Source organism: Notothenia rossii (genome assembly GCF_949606895.1).
Source record: "Notothenia rossii genome assembly, chromosome: 1".
In the NCBI taxonomy this organism is placed as follows: domain Eukaryota; kingdom Metazoa; phylum Chordata; class Actinopteri; order Perciformes; family Nototheniidae; genus Notothenia; species Notothenia rossii.
In genome coordinates, this window is record NC_136912.1 from 70,318,097 (window position 1) to 70,341,588 (window position 23,492).

Genomic DNA, 23,492 nt, shown 5'->3' on the forward strand with positions numbered 1-23,492 from the left:
TGGTCAACCGCCGAAGACCAAGGCTGGTAATCAGTTCTTACTAACTGTAATGTGTGTCTCTACCCGTTTCCTGAGACCATTCCATAGCGTAAAAATCACTACACCATTGGGTTACTGAAAATTGTGCAGAATGATCAGGGAACTACCTTCTTCTCCAAGTCCTTGAGACAGACTTTGCAGTGGGTGGGAGTTTCTCCTTCAGTCTCCAGTGCCTACCATGCAGAGACACAAGGTGCGCTTGAGCAATGGCATCAAACGTTGAAATCAATGCTTGGAAAATACTGTCTTGAGACAGGAAAAGACTGGGATAAGGGTGTGCCCTTAATCCTATATGCTATTCCTGATGCAAAGCCAAATCTCTCTGGGTCAGCTTGAGCACATTATGACTTGTTTAGGACTCAAACTTTATGACTTGGGAGATGACTACAGACTTGCTCAGACCCTCCTCTTGGTCATTGTACAACGTGATTTAGTGAATTTCAAACATATCTAGTGGTATTGGAAAGGCCATTTGCACAATGACACAGGAAGTCTTATCTTTGATTCCTTTTTAGACATTTATCCGCCTCTTCATCTGTGTTTCCAGTCATCCAGTAATCATTACACATCTGTTCCCATCCTCGCATCAGTTTGACATTCACCCCCTCATCTCCTGTTTCATCTCGGTGAGCTAACTATCTTCGCTTTGTCTGGCCGGCGGGAACCATGTGGAGGAAGAGAGAGGATATTAAACATTTACCTGATAGCCTCACACTCCAAATGGGGCCTATATCTCACAATCGCAAAGAACATGTCATTATTTATTTTCATGCCGCTCAATAAACAATCCCATCCAAGAGCTCATATAGTTTGTTGGTTGTGTCTGATTGTTTAGCTAAATTCCCTTTCAGATCTCTGTATGCCTGGTATGAATATCATCATAACATGATTATGAACAATTTGTTTAGTAGAAAGAATGTATTTACGCCTCTCTGTCATACAGGCCCATCCAAGGGTTTTTGGGGGCCTTTTAAACTCCACACTGTCTTAAAGCTGAGATGAGGATGATAAAGTCTAGTTGGGTTCAAGCTATTTATTTTGTTAATTTAAAGCTAGAAAGTAAAAAAAATAAATCATGTGCAGAAAGGTGTTTTACATGGAAGAGGGAGCAGGGTTATTAGACTGGGTGCAGTTAAAACTTATCATATGGGTGAAAAATGTTGATCTAAAATGTGCAATAATATGAAAAAGTAGGACATCAAAAACCTAATATCTTCACTGCACTCTTAGATTGATATTCTTTTCATTTCTATCCTCACTAAGGTATTTCCAAGAGGATTTCTGAAGGATCAAGTCTCACCCCTGAACAGAGGTGGGAGAAGTACTCCAATCTTTTATTTAAGTAAAAGTACCAGAGTACTCTGTTACAAGTAAACGTCCTGCATTCAAAAGGTTACTCAAGTTAAAGCACAAAAGCATTAGCATCAAAATATAAAGTATATGTAATTATTGATCCATTAGAGTGTTATCAAAGCCGGTAAAGAAGCAGTTCCTTTGAATGATTTTGTATAATGCAGATTCACACGGCGGCTCATGCTTCAGTCGTGTGAATCCCCTGTGGTTTCTCCTCTTGTATTCATGTGTACAAATAGAAATAAATAAGTTACATTTATCGGTTATTGGCCATGTTATGTTATTGGCTATGTTTTCATCATTCTTTGATTATTAAAATGTATACAGATCTTTTTTCATGGATGTTGAGACTTGACCTATAGTCTCTTAGTTGTTCCCTCAAAGTGCTCCAGATTGATGCATGTTAGTGGGGGCAGTACATTGGTCAGAGCCTTATCTTTGCACAGGACCAGACGGTTCTGAGCTCCCCCTCTTCGTCATTAAACCCAAGTCCGGCACATTTGGTGCACTAAATACCAATTGCCACACCCATGTGATAATTGCCGAAAATAACAAGTGTTAATAAATAATGAGAATAATCAAAACAATAAACACAGGAAAACTAGGCATGTTGGCTCCTATGAACAGAATACTCAATAGAAGTGTCCTTTGTACTGTACAGTAGATATGTACATAGACTTGCTACTGTTTATTTTGTTTATTGTTAATTTACCAAAATTATATTTATACTTTCTTCCACCTTTAAAGATTGTAATGCCTGTACAATTTAATACTGCAACGAAATAATCTCCCACTTTGGGATCCTGCCTGCCTACCTAACTAGGTGCGGAGTTTGAAAGACAGGGTCATTTACTCAGAATATGCTAATTTGTTGCATGATGGGAAATGAAAGGTCTTTTGCAATCCTCAACTTTGTGCAAATCAAGCGATTCTCTAGAGTTTCCCTTTAAAGTTCTGCTCTCTTCTATTATCTTGATTCACTTTCTCACAAAAAAAACAAGTTTTGTTGATTTTGGCCACTGTGAGTTTATAGTAAGTTGTTCTGAAACTGATGAACTGTGTTTACTTTGAAAATGATGTTTACGTTTCTGGGGACATTTCCATAAATTAGCAAAGAAACTAATTTTGGGAAATGTAATACAGAGAGTTGTTCAAACAAAGCTAGACTCATCAAGGCTGCCTCCACACTCGATGATTTATCATGCATAGAAGCCTAGATTCCTCTGTAGTGAATGAATAAAGCACCACGTTTGAATTATTAAAGAGACCTGTGTGAATTAGCTGAATGGCTGCTTAGGAAGTCGGGTAAATAAAAATCCTCATCACGCTGTCCCGTCTCCATGCGGGTTTCAGCAACAAACACGAGGCCGGCAACACTCGGAGACGCCAAGAGGAAGGGCAGGATTCCATGAATCAGGACAAACACAGATGAATTAAACATCAGAGCAGCTTCCACTTTTTAATTCCCGCCATCGCCATCTCCCAGTGTTTGGTTCTCTGAAAAACAGACAATCAAACAGAGACAGGACACACACAAGGGCCCGACTGTACTGAACACACACAGAAGAAACCAACAAGGACATCAAACAGGAAGTGAGCTGGCCACTGTCACAGGAGTGAGATGGGGGAAACACATAAAAGGCGGCATATGCCCAGAATGAATGAAGTCTTTTTTCTACACTGAGTGAAAAAAGTCACATACATCTTTAAAAAGACACAAAAAAAACAACGATTTGATGTCATGATTAGATCTATTTTTCATTAAAACAGATTACAGTCATAACAAGAGTTATTACTTTCCCACTTTTAAAAATGATACATAAGGAAACATGGATAAAGACAAATCATTGATTTACTTTGATTTTTGTTGCATATTTTCATCACATTAAACAAATAAAGATTTCATTTGCAGCAGTTTTTATAAATCGATAAAAAGTCCCAGGTTTGCTTTAGCAAATGTGCAGCGTCTACCTTCCTTCATTCATCATAATTGTTGGAGTTATTACACAAACACAAAAGATTAAACAATAAACAAAACAACGTGGCATCATTTGTTTTCTTTTATCAAATTGATTAAAAGCATCTACATAACACAAATGGCCATAACTAGATTCTATGACAATAAATCACTTTCCTTCATTTGTAGAGCAAAACCCAATTCGCATATTCACAGATTTGTAAAAAAAACAAACAAAGCGATAAAACATTTCCATCAAATATACAGCACTGTTCCTTCATCAGAAAATACAATATAAATCTACTTTAGTGGTTTAGCGGCTGCTCTCATTGTCTTAGAAATGCATTCGGCTTCTTTTCTTTCTCTGAAGCAACCTCTCTTTTTATTGCTTTCACCCTGTAACTAGATGTCAGTTTAGTGAGTGTTTATTCATTATCTGTGATGAGGGACACTTTCTTATCACCTGAATCCTTTAAACATCCTTATTGTCGCTTCAAATACAAGTCAGATTCAGGAGACACACAGACACAATCCTTTTTTTAGTTTGAAGTCCATGAAAACACAACATGAACGGAGCATTTCTGACAAAGTTGGAAATCTTTTGATTATTTTCAATGGGATATTTGTGGTTCACACTGGTTTAAAATGCACTTAGTTGAGAACAAAAGCAACAAATGTACATTCCATCAACATCATTTGAGTCAAATCAACAACATTGTCAATTAAATGTGATCACATCAGAGTATTTGACCAGTAAAACCTTTATAAATAACACTTAAGAGCGTTGTTTCAAACTTGATTGTTGCACATTCAGTGATAACAACCTAATAGTATCAGAAATGCAAAAATGATTTGAAGTATGTTTTCAGGGGCTTCGAGAAAAGTTCAATTAGTACAACACAACTGAAACCTAAAATAAAAAGTCCTATTTTTTAGGGTGACACATTAAGTTTTGGTCTATATTTGGGTAATTACAATCACCACTTTAGTAAAGGTCTCAAGTTCTGGTCTTTTTGCTTTCCACCCTCTAGTCCCACAGATATTTAAGGGCCAGTTCAGTTAACACATGTTCCACTAAGGTGTCATCTAGCAATGCAAATGGTTTCATTTAGGAAACATCCGCCACCCCGATCTGGTGGAGATAGATTTAGTTTGTGCTCATAAAAGCACTCGAACATGACATTTGGAAACTCAGCAGAGCGATTCCACAAAAGGCCCTCTGTACAATCTACATAATGTTTTTTCTATTAAGACTTAAGATATAATGTATTAAACGGTCTACAAAAAGGTCGAAAGAATTCGGAAATTATTGTTTGTAATTTGGTTGAGCTGTTTTGTTACAGCTTCAAATAAATGGGGACACTTGTGGTATGTAAGACGGAGTCAGAGAGACAAAGCTTCCTTTCTCTATGTGCCACATTCCTCTCATTCTGCTGGGCCAAACTACAGCTGGCTCTGTGTCCCTTCTGGGAATTTTCACCCTTTATCTTTGAAGTCAGGAAATCCTTACGAGGACACAGCGGTCACTCACAGAGGCCACTTGAGGATCTCACAGAAAAAACTGGATTTTTTCAAGTGTTTGAAATTTGCAATTTGTATCCTTGTGTGAAGTGTAATAAAAACACACTAATGCTCGGATAATAGTGTTGATAAAATACAGAATTTCTCTAAGACAACTTCTGCAACAGCCACACATTGATTCAGTCGAAGCAGATAACGCAGCAGCAGGTTATTTAGTGTTAATATCAGCTCACCTTTAAGCAGCTGAACACCTGACTCAGTCTCTGGTGAGTCAGAAAAGTCAGAAAATCAAAAACAAGCCAGTGAATCGCTATTAAATATTTCAAAGGCTCTGACTTTGGTTTACATTTTTCCATCACATTAAGGAGAACATTATATATTCCTCATGAATTATTGCTTCCTTTCAACTCAAAACAATCGGACAAAACAAGATCGAGCCGCTAATTCTTTCGTCTTTGGTCTGTCACTCGGTGATTAAGCACACCTTTCATCTCTCTCTGTTGACAGTTCATTATCTTCTCGGGCTCTTTAGCTGGAAAACAACTTCTCAGCAGCCCATCCTTTCATCCAGACTCTGTGAGGTTTCGGGGTGTAATAAGAAGTCTACTTTCAGTTCATAAAATTAAAAAAATGTCAGCAGTAATGAAGCCTGAAAGTAATTCTCATTTTGGACCAGAGATGCGCTCATTTCAATTCTCTCAATCTGGTCCCGCAAATTGCTCAATTTTGTTTCTACCAATATTTGCTCAGGACATATTAGTTCATATTGACTGGGGTCCAGGGCAAAGCTGCATCATTTGTTATTGTAATATGCCAGCACCACATAATACAGTCTTTTAAATGTAGTATTGTTTATGTTCTGAAACACTGTTTAATCTAGACCCAGCAAAGAGCAATACATGTCCTTTAAAAAAGTCCTAACTCTTAAAAATCTTGCATGATTTTGGCACTGCCTTTTATTTTCCCTGCTTGTTTTTCTTTTTAAAATTACTATCCCAGATTTCTTAAATATAAATAAATCAAAACAGAGGTGACCTATTGATTGGGATGCAGGTCAATAATCTTACTTTAAAAAATAAAAAGAGGTCATTTTCAGGATCACAATCTGTGCCAGAGGCCAGTGTAGGAGCGGATTATGTATACCTCCTTCTGGACCAATAGGGGGATACATTACTTAATATGAATGAAGCTACAGTACGGGTCAAAAGTCTTCCAGTCCTGACACAATCTGAGAAACTGCTGCAAGACATTTTGTACCGAGTGAACTGAAAGTGAAGCGCCCCCCCCCAAACCTCTCCATCTTTAACACGTCCGCACTCCACGAGCCTCTCCATCTTGTTTCCCTTTGTGTACTCAGTTTTCATGCTGGAAATGACACTGAGGAAAAATCTGCTATAACTTATATTTATATTGAATGTAAAAGATATTGCTTTATATATATTGTAATATAATATAAGTAGAAGCTTATGTAGGAAATGGACTTGCAGTGTGACCATTATGAAGCAAATATCCCTTTTAAAATGAATGGCATGATACTATAATAACTTAATACATTCTTTAAAAGTAATAATCTTTATCAGAATTGAGTAGTTTTGACTTATTCCGCCCATTAAAAGGGATATTTCATTTCTTCAATTAAATTCATTATCTGATATTTCTTCATAACTAAAGCAGAGGTTACATGATATAAAACTTTGGAAGTGTTAAAACACTAAATGAAAAAATGAATCCTTAATATGTGTGTGTTTTATAGTTTGAAATGTTAGATTATGTATTCCCTCTGCATGAAGCTAGCAGTGTCTTGGTAAAAAGATCCGGGCCATGTCCTGATTCCTGGAAGTGTTCCCTTTCCCTAAAGCAAACCCTGGAGCAGGAAGTATTTCAAAGTGGCAGTGAATGTTTGATCAGTACTCCATCAGTCCGTTTGAATTACCTCTTTAGTTGGAATGAAGAGCAGAAACCTTTTGAGACGTACTGATCTGGAATCTGGCTTGTTACTCAAACGACAGCAGGTCGGGGTGGGGCTCCAGGTCTTCAGCCCCTTTACTGCAGGGGGCACCGTTCCCCAGCAGGATGTCTTCGCCCAGGCTGATGCGGCAGGACGTCTTCCCCGAAGGGGTGGAGGCCAGACGGGACTCGGGCCCCGACGCCTTCTGCCAGACGTCGCAGGGCTTGGCTCTGGGCTCCACCATCGGGGGGTCTTTGTTGATGAGGTCCGGCACAGAGAGCTGGGGCTGATGTTCCTCTTCGCCTCCGTCACTGCTCCCGCTCTCCACCTCGTTTTCTCCTCCACCTGTGACTCCATGGACCTTTCCATTGCTCTCCGTCTTCTCCCAGCGATCAGCCTTCTTCTCTGCGGGGCCCAAGGGGGTCTCCTCTGACCCCTCGTCCTCCTTTTGGCCCCGCTCCTGCTTCTCACTGTTCCTCGGCTCCTCTGGGCCGGTGAGGGGCGACTTCTCGGGAGAGGAGAGGAAGGAGGAAGAGTCAGCGGGGTCCGGGGAGGAGACCACGGGGTTAGAGGAGATCATCATGTCCTGGGTGGTCTTCAGAGCCCGGGGCAGACGCTTCTTCCCCGTCGGGGGTGGTGGGTCCAGCCGGGGGAAGGAGTCGAAGGAAGAGATGTGACTGGGGGAGAGAATTGATACAGAGATATTAACAGACAGTAAAAAACATTATTGAGCATCAAAGTGATCCAGAGAAGCAAGGGGCCTGTTGAATAAAGCCTAAGTGGGATTTGACTCAGAGACTCAAGACTCAAGACTGGACTCGAGACGGACAAAGTCACACATTTGAAGACTTTAGAATTGGTTTGAGAAAAATCATAAAAGACCATGCAACTGAACTCTGACTTCTAATGGCTCGACTACACTTGGCCTTCCACCAAGATCATTTCTACCAAGATAACTTCTACCAAGCCCAAATATGAAAAATGGAACTTGACTTAAGGCTTGGGATCTCACTTTGAAAATGTTTTGCTAGTCATGTTGATTATTTTCTTAATTTCATTCAGAATGTGTGTCTGGTCTGCAGTGCCTATGTAGTCGTATTTTCGAGCATGTAATTAACATCCTCAAGAAGAAAGTAAATGATGGGATGAATGAGGTCATGCTGTAAAGATGCTCTTACATGTTCAGGGCTTGAGAACACCACATATTTATTTCCACGCATTCTGGTTTTAAATCTGTTTTTAAATCCTTTTAAAACAGATTTACCCACCCAGTATAAATTCAATGTATTCAAAGAGCTGCTCAAAAATCACTTCTACTCGAATGATTTTTATTAGGAGAGACAAACAAAAATACTTCTGGAACAAATCCTTAAATATGATATGCAAAACAACCTGGATGAGTGTGTGCATGTGAGCAGGGAATGAATACACAGTTAAAGGCATTAACATTTTGACCGAGTAAGAAGCTGAATTCTTCAGAGTTATTGAACTTCAGACGTCTCACAGCTGCCTTTGTAGTCATTATTCATTCTATAACCCCATTTCAGTGGAAAAATAATAAATCCTTCGCCTTTCCTGCCTTATTTACAGTTACAGACACTTCTGTCAGTCAAGGGTCATTTCATATTTTAAGAGAAAATATGTCTTTCAGTGGTTTAATCAAAATAATTGAATGCATAGCCTTGGAAGCTTTTGTGACTTTTTTTTTACAAATGTATCCACAAAAAGAAATACATACAGTACAATAGGAGCAAACAATGACCTTTTATAAGGTCTAATACAAAATAAAACTGTCTTAGTCAATATGTGAATCAAACCAACAACCTGTGAGGGACGAGTCTGTAAACTACTTTGTGATCTTCAAGATGAAAGTTTAAATTAAGTTTGAGAAGTTTAATCTGACCAACAATAATTACTTTCCTCCACACTCAATATAAAGGAGAAATATGTGTGTGTGTTTACCTGTTTGCAGTGGTCTGATTGAGTTGCTCCATACAGCTCCACACCACATCAACGTTCTTGTTGACCTCTGTGACCCCAATGTCCCCCAGGTGGCTGGACTCCTTTCTTCTTAACAAGTCATTGACCTGAGAGAAAGAAAAAGAAGGAAGGGCCAAAGATTGACAGACAGAAAAAAGACAGAGAGGAAGAAAAAAGAAAGTCAGAAAAGACAAGAAGTACTCAAATGAACTCCACTGGTACAGCAGTAAAGACATGAAATGTACTCTATGACCCAAATATCAAGTGTTTAAAGAATAAATGAGGTGTAAAGAAGTTAATCCTTTGGCTGAGCTCACCTTTGCCCCGACAGCCTTGCCCAGGTTAATGGCATTCTTAAGCCTCTGCTGTCCTCCGGAGGAAGGAGAGTCGACGGAGCTGGACCCCAGGTTGTGGTTAGCTGATGCTGGGGGGCGGCGGGCCGAGGGGGGGCCGGGCCTGGACGTCTGAGGACTCTGCTGCTGGGCAACGGAGTTCTCAAACATACTTTGGTCAACTGGAAAAAAGGAGAGAAGGAAGATGGATAGATTAATTCCCAGCAGGAGTTAAGAGACGATGTGTATCTGCATTAACAGCACATGCTGCAGACCCTCGAGCACTCGACAATACAAATGGGATGTTTGCTTTGAAATTAAGATAACAAAAGTTATCAGTTCTTGAAGGGCAGTGAGAGAAATACTCCACTGAAAATGCAGATGATTGGTTACTGGTACTGGCTACTGATTTATTTGCTGATATAAAGATGCTCTTCTCCATAAAAAAGCACTTTTCAAAATGTTAAAAGCCACCCCTTGAAACTAGAGGGGCGCAACTACTTGATATGCAAGTGGTACAATTTTGGTGGAGTATTCCAGGGACCACCTCATGTTAGTCTGGTGTCACTGTGCAGCTTTGCACCAAATAAACTGACGTTGCATCATCACAGCAGTTTCAAGGACATTTCGTGAGAAGACATGAAACATAGGAGGGCCACACAGTAACAAGTTATGTAATGATCAAAGAAAAATATTTTAAAATAAAGAAAGAAAACTGCAATGACATGCACAAAAAAATACAACAAATGAAAAGGAAGTGGACCAAAATGCAGGATCAGGAACATAAAAGGTGAACTCAGGTGGTTTTCATTCCACTTCAGACAGATGATCTTACCTCATGGAGAGAAAGGTTTCTCGGAAGGCATTTAATGAAACATAGAATTATCAGATTTGAGATCAATCTACTCTTAAAGATGCACATTATTGAGCTTAACATGCTGCCCATTCATTTATTCTACAAGAGGACAAGTCAGGGGAGGTAATAGGTAGGAGTGCAGCCTTGGCTTGCTTACACCTATCTGAAAGGGACATTGTCTTGGACAGATAAATGGAGAGAAAATATCCCCATTTGGAATCAGATAGAGCGTCAAACTCGGGCGGAACAGCTAATCTTGACTTCATTTTGCACACTCAAGCATTTTACTACACTTACTGTACCAATCAAGAGATCTACCAAAGCACATTCGCCAGGGGCCAGAGAAAATGTGAACTGATATTATGAATCAGCGCGATACAGAGTACGATTCAGGGTAACATCAAAGACACACAGAGAGGGAAGAAGAACAACAGATAGCAAAATAAACATTTCCTTCACAGAATGCATGCAGTTATTAATAAGAGTCATCAAAGCAATTGGAACAGCACAGAGCTGCAAGTGCAAGGTGTAACATAGTGGATCTTGCAATTCATTTAATTATACTGTATAGTAGATTGTGTTCTGATATCTGTTTGCATTTTTTTGATTGTGTCTGATAATGCCCTCCCACTACCTCAATGCAGCAGCTTATTTTTAGCAGTACTTACCATCCCCTAGGTTGAAATATTTGCCTGCCTTATATCTCCTATTTTCCGTCTATTACTATTAAATATATGGGGCTATGTGTGCACTTTTTTGTGATCTAGATGGGCATTAGCAATGGAAGGATGAATGTCTTTTTTTTATTGTTGTTTTGCTCTGATTTAAAATTGCAGACACTGTGATGATTAAGGCAAATTTCCCACTGAGATAATAAAGTCTATCTTATCTTACACTGATGTATGCATGAACATGACCTTAGTGCAATTTGAATACTGAGAAGTAGAACTGCATTTTATAAATGCCAACTGCATTAGTGTGGAGGTAAGAATAATACATCCATTAGTTGGATGTCAAGATACTGCATAAAAGGTTACAAATATAATAGGGCAGCTATAATAGGAGTGGAAAATGGAAATGGAGGATTCAAATGAAATCCTCTTCAATCATCAAAGCATGGGAATATACAGAGCACCGACCAACGGAAAAGTTTAGATTTTGCGATCTGGCACCTTGCTCAAGGGCACCTCGGCAAAGAGAAGAAATGGCACCTTTCAAAATACCAGTCCGTACTTTTGGGACTCCAGTTCCCAAGTCCTGACAGACTGAACTACAGACAAAATGTATCTCTAAGCACTCGTAGAGACCTATAATGTTGGTGGTATTCTCCCCAAGAATGTCAATTTAATAATGTGTTATTGATATGACACAATACAGTGAAAAGAACCTCAGAGAGTTATTGTGACTGACTTGTGCTAGCATGTGCTATTCGGCTAACATGTTAGCTTAACAGCTGAAGTTAACTACGGCTTACAAATAGTCTTTACATTAAAACATATTTTGATAAGTGGCTAAGATACATTTTGATGTTCTGGTGCTTCTTTAGCTGTGATTAGGCTTCATAAAATGTTGCCTTATTTTGCTACTCTTCCTTGTATGCTAGCACAGCTGTAAGCTAGTATTAGCTTTTTTGCCACATGTCTCAGCTGCCTCTGATGGATCTGAAGGTCTCATTGAAATTATACTTGCGTTAATTAATATCTTCTTTTCTGTTAGCAATACAGTGATAAAACAAAACAATTCAATAGCCAGGCATGTTTTCATTAGATTTTTTATATTTTAAGCTAACTGCTTGGGTAAGAAGAAAGCCTATCTAAAAACTGTAAACTACACATATTTTAATATTTCCTTTGATTCAAAAGGCACATAATTAACAAGCATTGTTCAATGTTCTGCCTTTCTGCCAAGGTCATTTAGGTTGCACTGACTGTATATTGAGGCCATTGAGCAATCTCAGGATCAATAGTTTCACATTGCACAGGCCATAAAACATCCTTATTGATCCCACCAGACAATGAGACCACATACTCTATTCCCCCCATTTTAAGTCCTAATGGAAATGTAATGGATGGAATTTGTAATGGAGTGCCCCCTTGAAGGCTTTGTGAAGGACACTGGAAGGGGAAGATGTAGGTGCAACATGTCTAACAATGTGCTCTGGACATTGTATGCATACATCTACACATTGTGGCTACTTATCTCTCAACACTATCAACCAATGCTATTGAAAGGGTGAAATCAGCCGTTGGCAATGAGCCCAGGTGTCTCAGTCTGGCTCACTTACACACATATGTGATTTATCTTTCACTATTTATGATCATTTCTCTGCTGGGCTGTCCCTGAGCCAGCTCTCAAACTCTTAGCTCTTAAGGTTTCTGTATACTCCAAACAAATGCAAATGTCTTTTTCTCCTAATGTTGGTTGAGTAAAGTGCTGCGTGCATGTGCCAGTAAACTCAAATGTACTTGAGTTGAGCTTGTCTTCACCAAAGTGAGTTCCAGTAAAAGAGATGAGTTGGAAATATACCATTTATGAAATCCACTACAGAAGTATGATATACGGCTTATTATGCAGACAGAAGATGATCATTTAGATATGGCACCGACATGTTGAAACCGTCTGTTTACTGCTCAAATATTTATTTACACACTTTTAAAGTTTGCACTTACCCACAACGCAACTGTACTACATTCAGGTGTGTTTCAGACACGAATTGTAAGGAAGGAAGGGGAATAAGGGATGAGATTCAACAAAGGTCCCTTGCATGAGTAAGAGATGTTAGAATTATACAGTATGTGTTTTTGGCTGGACTGTCCCTGTTACACATTGTTATAGTCATACATTTGGACAAATTGAGGAGTTCTTAAAGGTCCCATGTCATGGCCATTTCTACTGATCATAATTCCATTGTTGACGTCTACTAGAATAGATTTACATTGTGCCGAAAACACAAACCCACAGCTTGGCTGTGAGTCTGTGTGTGTGCTCACAAACAGACTCGCCGCGTCCCGCCTTCCAGGCTGGGAAATCCTCGGAGCTGCAGCTGAGAAAAGATTGAGTGTGTGTGAGGAATTCCGCGGATTGGTCAATTTGGATTGATCCACGGACTTAACGTAACGGCTCCGCGGGCGTAACGTAACGGCTCCGCGGATTGGTCCATTTGGGTCGTCGTTACCTCACTTAGTACCAGGAAGAAAAATAGAAATCTTCAACGAGGCGTTCTGGGGCAGCATAGACACGTCTTTTCTGTGTTAGAGTTTTACTCGCTACAGGGTGTACTTTGAGGGTTTGTGACTCTGCAGATCGTTGTACATGCATAACAAGCTTCATAACACACAAGGGGACGGGTAATAACCAGAAAAGCATGACATGGGACCTTTAAATCAAACATCTATGTGCAAAGATGCGTAACTGTCTTCTAGTACATATGACGGCTTTCATATTCAATAACGCTTTCTATCACATTGAATAAAAAACAACCAATTTTTCCTTCAATCCTTGCCAGTTAAGGGAACTTCTTCAAAGTGTGTGTTAGTATAAGTGTATCAGAGGTTTGCATCAGCAAGTCCCAGAAAGCCACTGGGATTTTTGAAAAAATAAAACTACTATTAAAGCTGGAGTCTGAAGTGACTTTTTACCCCCTCTGGCAATTATCATATGGAAGAGACGATAGTGACTGAGCAGCAGTAAGCAGTGTGGCGACAGCTATGTTGGAAATCCTAAGAATGCTGAAAATAAAAAAGAAACTCTCCATTCAGAGGAAATAAAGTAACATTTGAAATCTTAAGCTTTGTGTGAAAATATTTGCTAAAAGCTTGAATATAATGGACATTCATTTATATTTAAAAGTCCCGCAATCCAGTTTTAACGACTATTAGAGAATCTTTTACTTCAGTTTTACAAAGAAGGACCGAGCGATTATATCTTATTCCAATCTCATAATTCAGCCAAAATTGCTTTAGAGAAGACATCAATTATTATTCATACTAGTTATTATTTTTTTGTGAATACGAGGCAGAGCTTAGGAAAACGAGAGGCACATCATGAACAAAGAAAGTCCCTCTCACTCAGGTTGAATCATTAAAGCCAATCCTAATAATAATACTATTTCAAAACCCACAAATTTAAATATCTAATGTTACTGAGTTCCGTTTCATCCTGACAGAACGCTCACTCACTGTTGCTCGATTATCACTTCCTGTGCTCAGAATTCCCACCAGCGCCTGTATCTCACAAGTGGAAATTTCACTGAAAACAGTTTCTCCATGTCCTCCCAATTAGTGGAGATGGGACTGCCCTCTGTGCTGCGCCCCACTGTGAGTTAGTCTAATGACTAAGGTGGATGTTTTCTACAAATCTTGCCTACCGAAGCAATAAAATGAGAGAAGTCATTGCTAAATCGCCCCACGATGTAACTTCAGCAGAGGTAATATTTCATAAAGACTGTTCAAAAATCAACCTGTGCCTTGCATATATTAGCTACACCGTGTCATATTTGTCTTTTTAAACAAAAGTAATCAATGTGGATTCAAATAAGTACTATTGGAAGGATGTTTAAAGCACTAGAAGAGCTCTGTGTCTTGGTTTGATTAAATATACGAAAAGATACTCATCTTTTCAGTAAGTATGAAAATGAGGAACACCTAAAAAATAACAACATGCACATCAAAATGTGTTGATTTCTGAATGCGGTGATAATTGGTATGGTAACGCCAACACAAAAATACAAGATTAGTTAAAAAAACTGAAAAAAAGTAAAAAACATATGTTAAATAAAATATGTTTGCACAATAACTGCAAAAACAGTGTACTATTGGTGTTACTATAAACTGAATAAGAGGTATTCAATGTCTGACATCCCAACCTCAGACGATACTGAGTAAACAACACCCCAAACCCAGGAAGTTCATTGTTGCCACGGTCACAAAGACTTAGCTGTGAGCTTCAACTTGAAACCTGTTTTTTTAAGGTGACATGTAGCGATAATTTTCAGACTTTTATTGGAATTTTGGGTTTTTACTAGAACGTGTTTTAAGGCTTTATTCTTCAAAAACATTATTTTTCTCATACCGTCTGTCTGAATCACTTTGTTTACTTTGTTCACTTTGTCTTCTGAGCCCCCCTCCCTTTAAAACCCAGTCTGCTATGATGGGTGCACATATTGCTTGAATTTTTAGGTGGGTTTTCCAGTGGTTTATTCAAGGTAGAAATTATTAAGAATATGTAAGTATCTAAAAATATGTCATGTCTGTGTGTTGATTGTATAACTCAGAGAAGATGCAGCTTGAGTATCTCAATTCAACTCATGGGGTCAAACAACAATAAACATCCTCCTGTTGTTTTGTTTTTACAACAACAGCGTGCCTCATTCCCTTTTACATCATGCATAGTCTTTGCTTCAAGAAGCTACAATCAGAGTGAACACAAGCCCCACAAGACTTTCACTACAGAGAACTTCTGCAGCCTGTTTGTTTACTTCTGTGTAAGAATGTGGCGCTTTCTCATTTCTCTAATTCCCCTTCTCGACTCCCATCCTCGTGTCTTAGTCCACAGGAGATGTGAGCGGAGGAGCCGAGGAGGGGAAGCAGCAGGCGGTTAGAGAAATGAGAAATCCTCTCCTCTGAGCGGTCATTTTAAAGAGATGTCCGTTAATGATGACAGGAGGCACAGCAGCACTTTGTCTGATGGACATAACTGTGTTCATCATGACTTATATATTTACTTTTAATTAATTGACAGTGCGGTATAATGAGACAATAACAGGCTACAGATCAGAATCAGGTTCATTGCCAGGTAGGTTCGCACATACTAGGAATTTGACTTGATGTCATGGTGCATACATAAAATATAAAAAACAAGACACACACACACACACACACACACACACACACACACACACACACACACACACACACACACACACACACACACACACACACACACACACACACACACACACACACACACACACACACACACACACACACACACACACACACACACACACACACACACACACACACACACACACACACACACACACACACACACACACACACACACACACACACACCATATAATCAGGATACGGCCGTTGTGTATTTTATTATGTTAAGCACTAAATGGCTTTAGAAAAATATTGACTCTTTGTTTGTAGATATCTACTAAACTAAAGCAAATAAAGAGAGTAGTCCTGTTATAGTGAGTGATATATATTATACACACTGCTTTGCTTTCTGCACGGACCTCACAGCTTTTCTCTCTGTAAACATCGCGTCGCGATGAAAGCAGTTTCTAAAATAATATCCAGGGGACGCATGCAGAGCTGTCATTGGCTGAGATAAGTCCGGCCGTGCGTCACGACTCTTTTAAACATCTCTGTTGCCGGAAATACATCCGCGGAGGACCCATCAGTGTATCCTCGATTATACTATACAGAGCTACGTACGGGGTACCCCAAGGCTCCATTCTTGGGCCGATTTTATTTTCCCTGTACCTGCTCCCCCTGGGCGCTATCATTAAAAAACATGGTGTTTCATTTCATTTTTATGCAGATGACTCGCAAATCTACATGCCCCCGAAAAGAAATGACCCAAACCCTCAGCAACGTCTTTCTTACTGTCTGCAGAAAATCAGAGCCTGGATGGCCTTGAACTTTTTTAAATTCAATGAAAAAAAGACCGAGGTGATAATATTTGAACCCAGTGGTGGCCCCAATGCCCTGCCTGTGCTGGATACTCTTGTCCCATATGTGAAACCTATTGTCACAAACCTGGGTGTATGGGTTGATCGTGATTTGAAACTAGACAAACAGATTAACTCTGTGGTAAAATCCAGCTTCTTTCAGCTAAGACTTTTAGCAAAGGTCAAGCCTTTCCTTTCTTTTAATGACTTTGAGAAAGTAATACATTGTTTTATATCCACTAAACTGGATCACTGCAATGCTCTGTACATTAGAGTAACCAAGGCTTCCCTGTCACGCCTACAGCTGGTCCAGAATAATGCTGCGCGCCTCCTTACAAGGACAGGCACGCGTGAACATATTACGCCTGTACTCGCCTCGTTACATTGGTCAGTTTTAGAATACAATTTACATTTTTACTGTTCGCATACAAAGCCCTAAACGCTTTAGCCCCACCGTACCTGGCAGATCTTTTAAAACCCATACACACTCACACGGTCACTGAGGTCTGCTGACAGACTCCTTCTGGTAGTCCCAAAATCGAGGAGACAGAGCCTTTGCTGTTGCAGCTCCAAAGTTATGGAACAAATTGCCCCTTAGACTAGCTCCAACTCTGCCTGTTTTTCAATCTCGTTTTAAAACCCACTTCTTTTCCCTGGCTTTTACAGACCAGGTGACACTTGTGCATTTAAATTTGGGTTTTTATCTTACTAGTGTTGTATTGTTTTTACGTGATGTAGGAGAGTTTTTCAGTCTGTGGCTTCTGATCTGGTTTCATTGTTTTATGTTTTACATTTGTTTCATGCTCTGTCTGTTTTTTATGTGTTTATGCTATATTTTTATACAGTTGTTGATGTACAGCACTTTGTTCAACTGTTGTTTTAAAATGTGCTATAGAAATAAAATGGATTGGATTGGATAGCTCCTCCAGAGAGCCTCCTCGATGCTCGATCCTCGAAGTGCATTTATAGAAATTAGATGTCCTTCAACATGGTGCGCTGAAATCCATTTCCGGGTCACTACCGGAGGACCGAGGATTCGAGGAGGGGAAATCAGTGAAATGAGAAAGGCCCTGTGTGTGTGTGTGTGTGTGTGTGTGTGTTGGTTTGTTGTTAGTCTTTTAATTACGAAGATGAACGGAAGGAATCCATTTGCAATAATTATCGTTCATTAAATGAGGATTTTTTCTCTCCTGCTTTTTCATCTGGAACTTTTGTGGATTAACTATATTATTCAAACAACTGCAAGATTATAAATAAATACAGACACAAATTGTCAAAAAAATAAATAAATAGGTTAACGATATTTTCAGTAAAAAATCCTAAATGTTATCCCTCCACACTCGCAGCTTTATTGCTATACTACAGTAACTACATCATATGAAATCAGTCATGACATTTGGTGATGATTAATGTTTTTTGTGTTAATGTAATAGCAGTTAAAACAGGACCGGTGAAATTTGACCGCAAACACCAAAGTAAGGGGGGGAAACGAAGACAATAGAAGGGTTAAAAACCCTTTATTCTGTGCTCCAAAATATCAAGAAACAAAACTAGTGAGGACGTTTTTAAGCTTTGAATGAATGTGATAATAGATAATGACATTAACATAAAAACATGTAAAGAGTAGAAGTTAGTTGAAAAAAAAGAAGAATGAAATATTGATACCTTTGGTATTTGGGAACAACGATCAAAAATAATTGGATTACTTTGAGGCAATGAGAGGCACATTTAAAATGTATGTATATGATTAATTGCAAGAACATTATGTAATTAATTACCTGAATCCCTTGTGTTTTAAATTATGAGGAGGTCTATTTGGTCAACATCCTGTATGAAAGATGAGAGCTTTTAAAAAATAGTTTTGTTTGTCATGGACAGAGCGGGGCCTTGGGTAATAGCAGAGTAAAGAGATATGTCTCTGTAACAGATGAGCTAGCAGAGCTGCAGCTGACCTTTAGACAAGGGAAAAAAATCTAGCACTTATCGCTCTCTCTCTCGCAAAGAAGAAAGCTATTTGTTTTTTCAGGCTTGAATTGTATATCAGCCACAGCTACAGCAGAATATATTATTCACTGCGGGGTCATTTTCTTTATCTTAATATTGAATAATGATGAATCACAACATAATTATGATTACAATTGTATTCATATGGAACCGGTAATTGGCCAAATCAGCTCCAACAGACTCTGTGTGGCTTCGGCTCGCTCAGCTAGACAGACAGCCAGCCAGCGCAAGCTTGTAATTAGCTCAGCTCTGGCATCTCCGATCAAAGTGCCAAACTCGAAACTTTGTTCTTAGCTGAGGGTAACCCACTTCTGTCACCGAGATGGAGCACACACACTGAGCCCTGCCCGCCTGCCAACACCCACACTCAGGGTTTCTTTTTGGATTTGAACTGTATGATTATGTTTGTTTTTTTTATTCCCACAAATCTGAGAATGGAGTGAATAAATTGCACATATTTACAATGAAAGTTCAGTAGCTCTAAGGAACTATAACATCCCAAACTAAATCTTCTGATGAGGAAGAGCGATTGTATTGAACCTGAGTTCCTCTCCATCAATATCCCTGCAGAGCCTTGGAAATATCTTCTGCTTACAAAAGGCTGTGACAAAGGGTGTGTTCCAATACTCATCCTAACATGCTATCTATTATACGAGATTTTTTTTTAGTATGTGCCAATACGTGGTTTGTCAAACGCAGTATGCAACAAAACAACAACATGCTTTTCTGGCTATACTGACCCACAATTATTTACACAGCGGAGCAAGAGGGTATGTGTAAGTTCAAGGCACCGTGTTATGGCAAATTCTAAAGGTTATGAACACTGCATAAACCAGTTTATACTTTGTTAGGGCAGCTGCTGCTAACAGTCAGGCTCAATCTTTGAGTCCATGAGAAATACAATGAGAGTTCCATGGCAACTTGGGAACATTTAAAACCTCAACAACCTTTCTTTTTCTGAACTAAGTTTTGCAAAGATCCATACTTTATTTCACCCTTCCAGAGACCCATAGAGACTCTTCTGCTTACAAAAAAATGAGGCAATTATTTTCCTCCAATAGCCATACTAACTTTTATACTTATCATGCAAGAAAGCGATAAAATGTGTGCAAAAATATGCTTTTAGTGAATGCAGTATGCATTCACTAAAAGTGAAAAACCCAGCATGAAAGCATGCTTTTATGGCTATTCTGACCAACAATTCTTTGCTCAGCAGATACAGGAGCAAAAGGGTTATGAAGTCAAGGCACCATGTTATAGCCAACTCTGAATGTTAGTAGTACATACTTTGTAAGGACAGTTTCATTACCTACTAAAAGTACACAGTATGCTATTTAACCATTGTTGCTTAGCAGTACAAGTCATAAAACCTATTTGAGATACAAAGAACATTTTTGATCCCTCCATCTTGATGATAATCCCATCTTACAGTATCTACATTCCTTAAGTTTTAGCAATATTTCCCTCACTTAAAACACTAAATTGATTCAGCCCTTGCATGTTGACCAGAACAGCAAAGTGTAGTGATGTTGTGGTGCAACAGATCAGGAGAAGCTGCATCAGAGCGAGACACTGTGGGGGCAGAACATGTGAGAGAAGAGTGACCTTTAACACACTCTTGAACACACAAACAAACTAATCCTGTGGCCAGACGGGGTCCTTATCACTGATCTATTAAATTAGCACACTCACACAGACACACACCTACACACAGAGAAGTAGAGCTGCTCATCAATTTTTCACCTGGGTTCATTATAACATAAATGATTAAGGTAAGTGGGCTCTGGCGGGGGTCTGTGTCAGACTGAAGAGGGACCAGATTAATGGAAGAAGTTTCTGATTTATCAGACTGAACTCCGACTGACACGCAGAATTTCACATCAACTTTTTGGCGGCTTTTAGACATTTTCTGCTTGGAAAGTGGGACGCGTCAAGATTTCACTTTCAATTTTATGGATAAGATGTAACATTTATGACTTTCTGCACTTAGGAAACAGTGTGAAGGGCTTTTTAACGTTTCTTTTTTGGATAACCTAATATATTGCTTTTTAAGACATTTGATGATTTTATAATAAATGATGTCGATATATCCTGTGTGGGATCATGGGAACTTTGGGATTTTAGCCTTTGCAAGCCATTTACAATGACAAAAACCTAGATAACACAATACAGGAAAGGCAACACTCAAAAAAGCATAATAATGCCCCTAAAATAGCAAATGTAATGCTATTTTCACCTTAGCTTTTGAGACAATAGTTATCTGCCACTCTCATTGATTGGATGTTGAATGTACAAATCATCCAAACACTTATACAAAAAAATAAAGCTTAATCTATACAAAAATCATATTTGGCTAATTCCTGCATGACTGTAGATTTTCCGTTGATCTAATTGATTATTATATCTCCAAAATCAGTCAAATGTATCTAAAAGTTTTCAAATTCCCTATAACTTTCAAGAGAATCTAATAAAATAAACAAGCCTCTGACTGTGCAAAGCATCATGACTAATATAACAAATATCTGCTATAGAATTTTAACTATGGAATGACGAATCCCACATTATCTCCATTGAATGCAATAGCCGACCTGCCCTGATTGTTCAATAGAAGAGCCATTACTGCAGCAGACCTCAGTCGCAGCCTTTTGCCTTCAAATCATCTTTAGGGCTCTTCCGACAGAGGCTGCTACAGATCACCGTCGCAAAACAATTTTCATTCTTTGGTGCTAAGTATTTGGCTAAAGTAGGAAGATTGCTACAATTATTTTCAATCATTCCAGTCTGTGTATCGTCCTTACTTGCACGGACCACACAAAAGCCCAAATGCTTGCCCAATCTTAAAAGTACTATGTAACATTTCTTAGACTCTTGCTGAAAAGGTTAACGTTCCCATTATTTGTTTGTATTAAATATTTCCCAGGACTATCATTAATCATCATGCATGACCCACATGTCCAGTAACTGTTTGTATCAAATTTCCTTACAACGCTCCTGAAAACATTGAATAACTGTGAATTAAATGACCATTTAGCTGGTCTACTTAACATGTACTGTAACTTCCTTGTTCCCTATAGCAGTCTGATGTATCTAACCAATGTATTTTTCCTGCTGCCTTGCAAACAATAAAACCCTTATCCTGTCTTGACCTTGCAGACCCCATTAGATACCTGAGATTCACTTCCTCCGTTTATAAAAAGTGAGATGCAATGATGATGCAATTCTCTACAAAAGGAAAAGGGCGACTAGCATATCCTCATATCTCACTAATGTGACTATCAATGACAAAAACGTGGACGCTGGCTAAAGTGTGTCCTCTAGACCAGGGGTTTTCAAAGTGTGGGTAGGTGAGCCTCCCCTCAGAGAACATAAGAACAGCCCCGCCCCCCCTCCCAATTATTATTGCTGTTATTATTATTATTGTTGTTGTTGCTATAATGCAGGGGTATTCAATTGCATTTCGAAGAGGTCCAGTAAGAGAAAATGTAATTAAATGCTCTGTTTTCGCTGTCTACCTTCCGCCATTTGAAATTACTCCGACTGTTTCTCTCCTCTTGTCTCGTCTCTGTGTTTGAATCTATCGTACTGACTGCACCAATTTGATTGGCTGAGTAGCGTCACCTCCTTAAAACATTAAACAATAACTTTTTTAAACCTTTTTATTTTTATGTTTTAAACATATTGTATAAAACTCCCCCACTACTTGGGACTATTCCTTGCACCCCTCTAGAATAAGACCGAATGGTCTCAACCATATTGCATCAGTAACGTGCACTTGTTATTATAACAAGATCGCAAGGACGCTGGTAGCGATCGGAAAATTGAGTGTTGTTCAGTTTGTGTGTTGTGGAACATGCGTGTCCGTGCATGAAAATATACCACACACCCAATTACAATTGCATGTTCAATTCACTACCCTGGAATTTAATACAGTTGTTAAAGTTGGAACAGCCTGTGGACTGCCGTTCTTCCTTGCATGTCAGTCGCCTACACCATCTTACAGCGGACAGGCACATCTAGCTGCAGCACGACCCGTATATTTCCGCACGCCGTGTTCTCAAGACATATTTTTTTTAACATTTTCAACATGGTGGATAAATCCTTATATGCTCCCGGCAACACACTGAACCTCAACTTTGCCTCCTTATTACACTCACCCCTACTTTAGTGGGAACAATGAGTCTGCGTCTTTGATGCACACAGGAATAAACGCAGATCATACTCTGGCTGCAGCCTTTACCGGTACTTGCTTTTGATCAAAGTCAATGCGGAAAACCTGCACTCACACAGGTAGGTGGAGGGGAAGGGAATGAGCACTTTTACAGCCTTTTTGGCGAGGTGGGGGAACTCACTGTCCACAGACAGCCACAAGTGGGCAAGTGTCACTTTACTCGTCTTTTTGTCGTTCTTTTGTGTCTCACGCTGCGCCTCCCCTGAAGCTCTCTGGCGCCCCCCAGGGGAGGCGCGCCTCACACTTTGAAAACCGCTGCTCTAGACGACAGGTCAAGCATTTGGGTTTAAAGAGGACAGAGCAGAAGGTGGAATAGGGAAAGAAAGATAGGGATAACAGAGCAATCAAAGTGGTGATTGTGGAGTACAGGCAAATGTTGTCCATGTAATTGAGCAAAGACATTATAGACTAATCTTCAATACTTTGGCATTTGTTGAACTATGGCTAAGAAATGCAGTCAGGATGCATATTATAGAGGTGCACGATTCAGGAAATCTGACGATTCGATTCGATTTATTGGGGTCGCGATTCGATTCACAAACGATTCACTATTCAAAACGATTCACGATTCAAAATAGCTCAGGAGTCCG

The 23,492-nt window shown here is 39.3% G+C and overlaps 1 protein-coding gene across 1 annotated transcript in view; it reads right to left on the reverse strand.

Moving 5' to 3' along the window:
- Window positions 1-2,838: 2,838 nt before the first annotated feature.
- Window positions 2,839-23,492, reverse strand: part of LOC307017349 (uncharacterized protein) — a 74,896-nt gene continuing 54,242 nt past the window's right edge. Inside the window, exons 6-8 of the mRNA XM_079646919.1 lie at window positions 9,116-9,312; window positions 8,781-8,905; window positions 2,839-7,495 (exon numbers count right to left, since the gene is read on the reverse strand). Coding sequence (XP_079503045.1) covers window positions 6,865-7,495; window positions 8,781-8,905; window positions 9,116-9,312 — 953 coding nt within the window. The 3' untranslated portion in view covers window positions 2,839-6,864. The remainder of the gene's footprint in view (window positions 7,496-8,780; window positions 8,906-9,115; window positions 9,313-23,492) is intronic.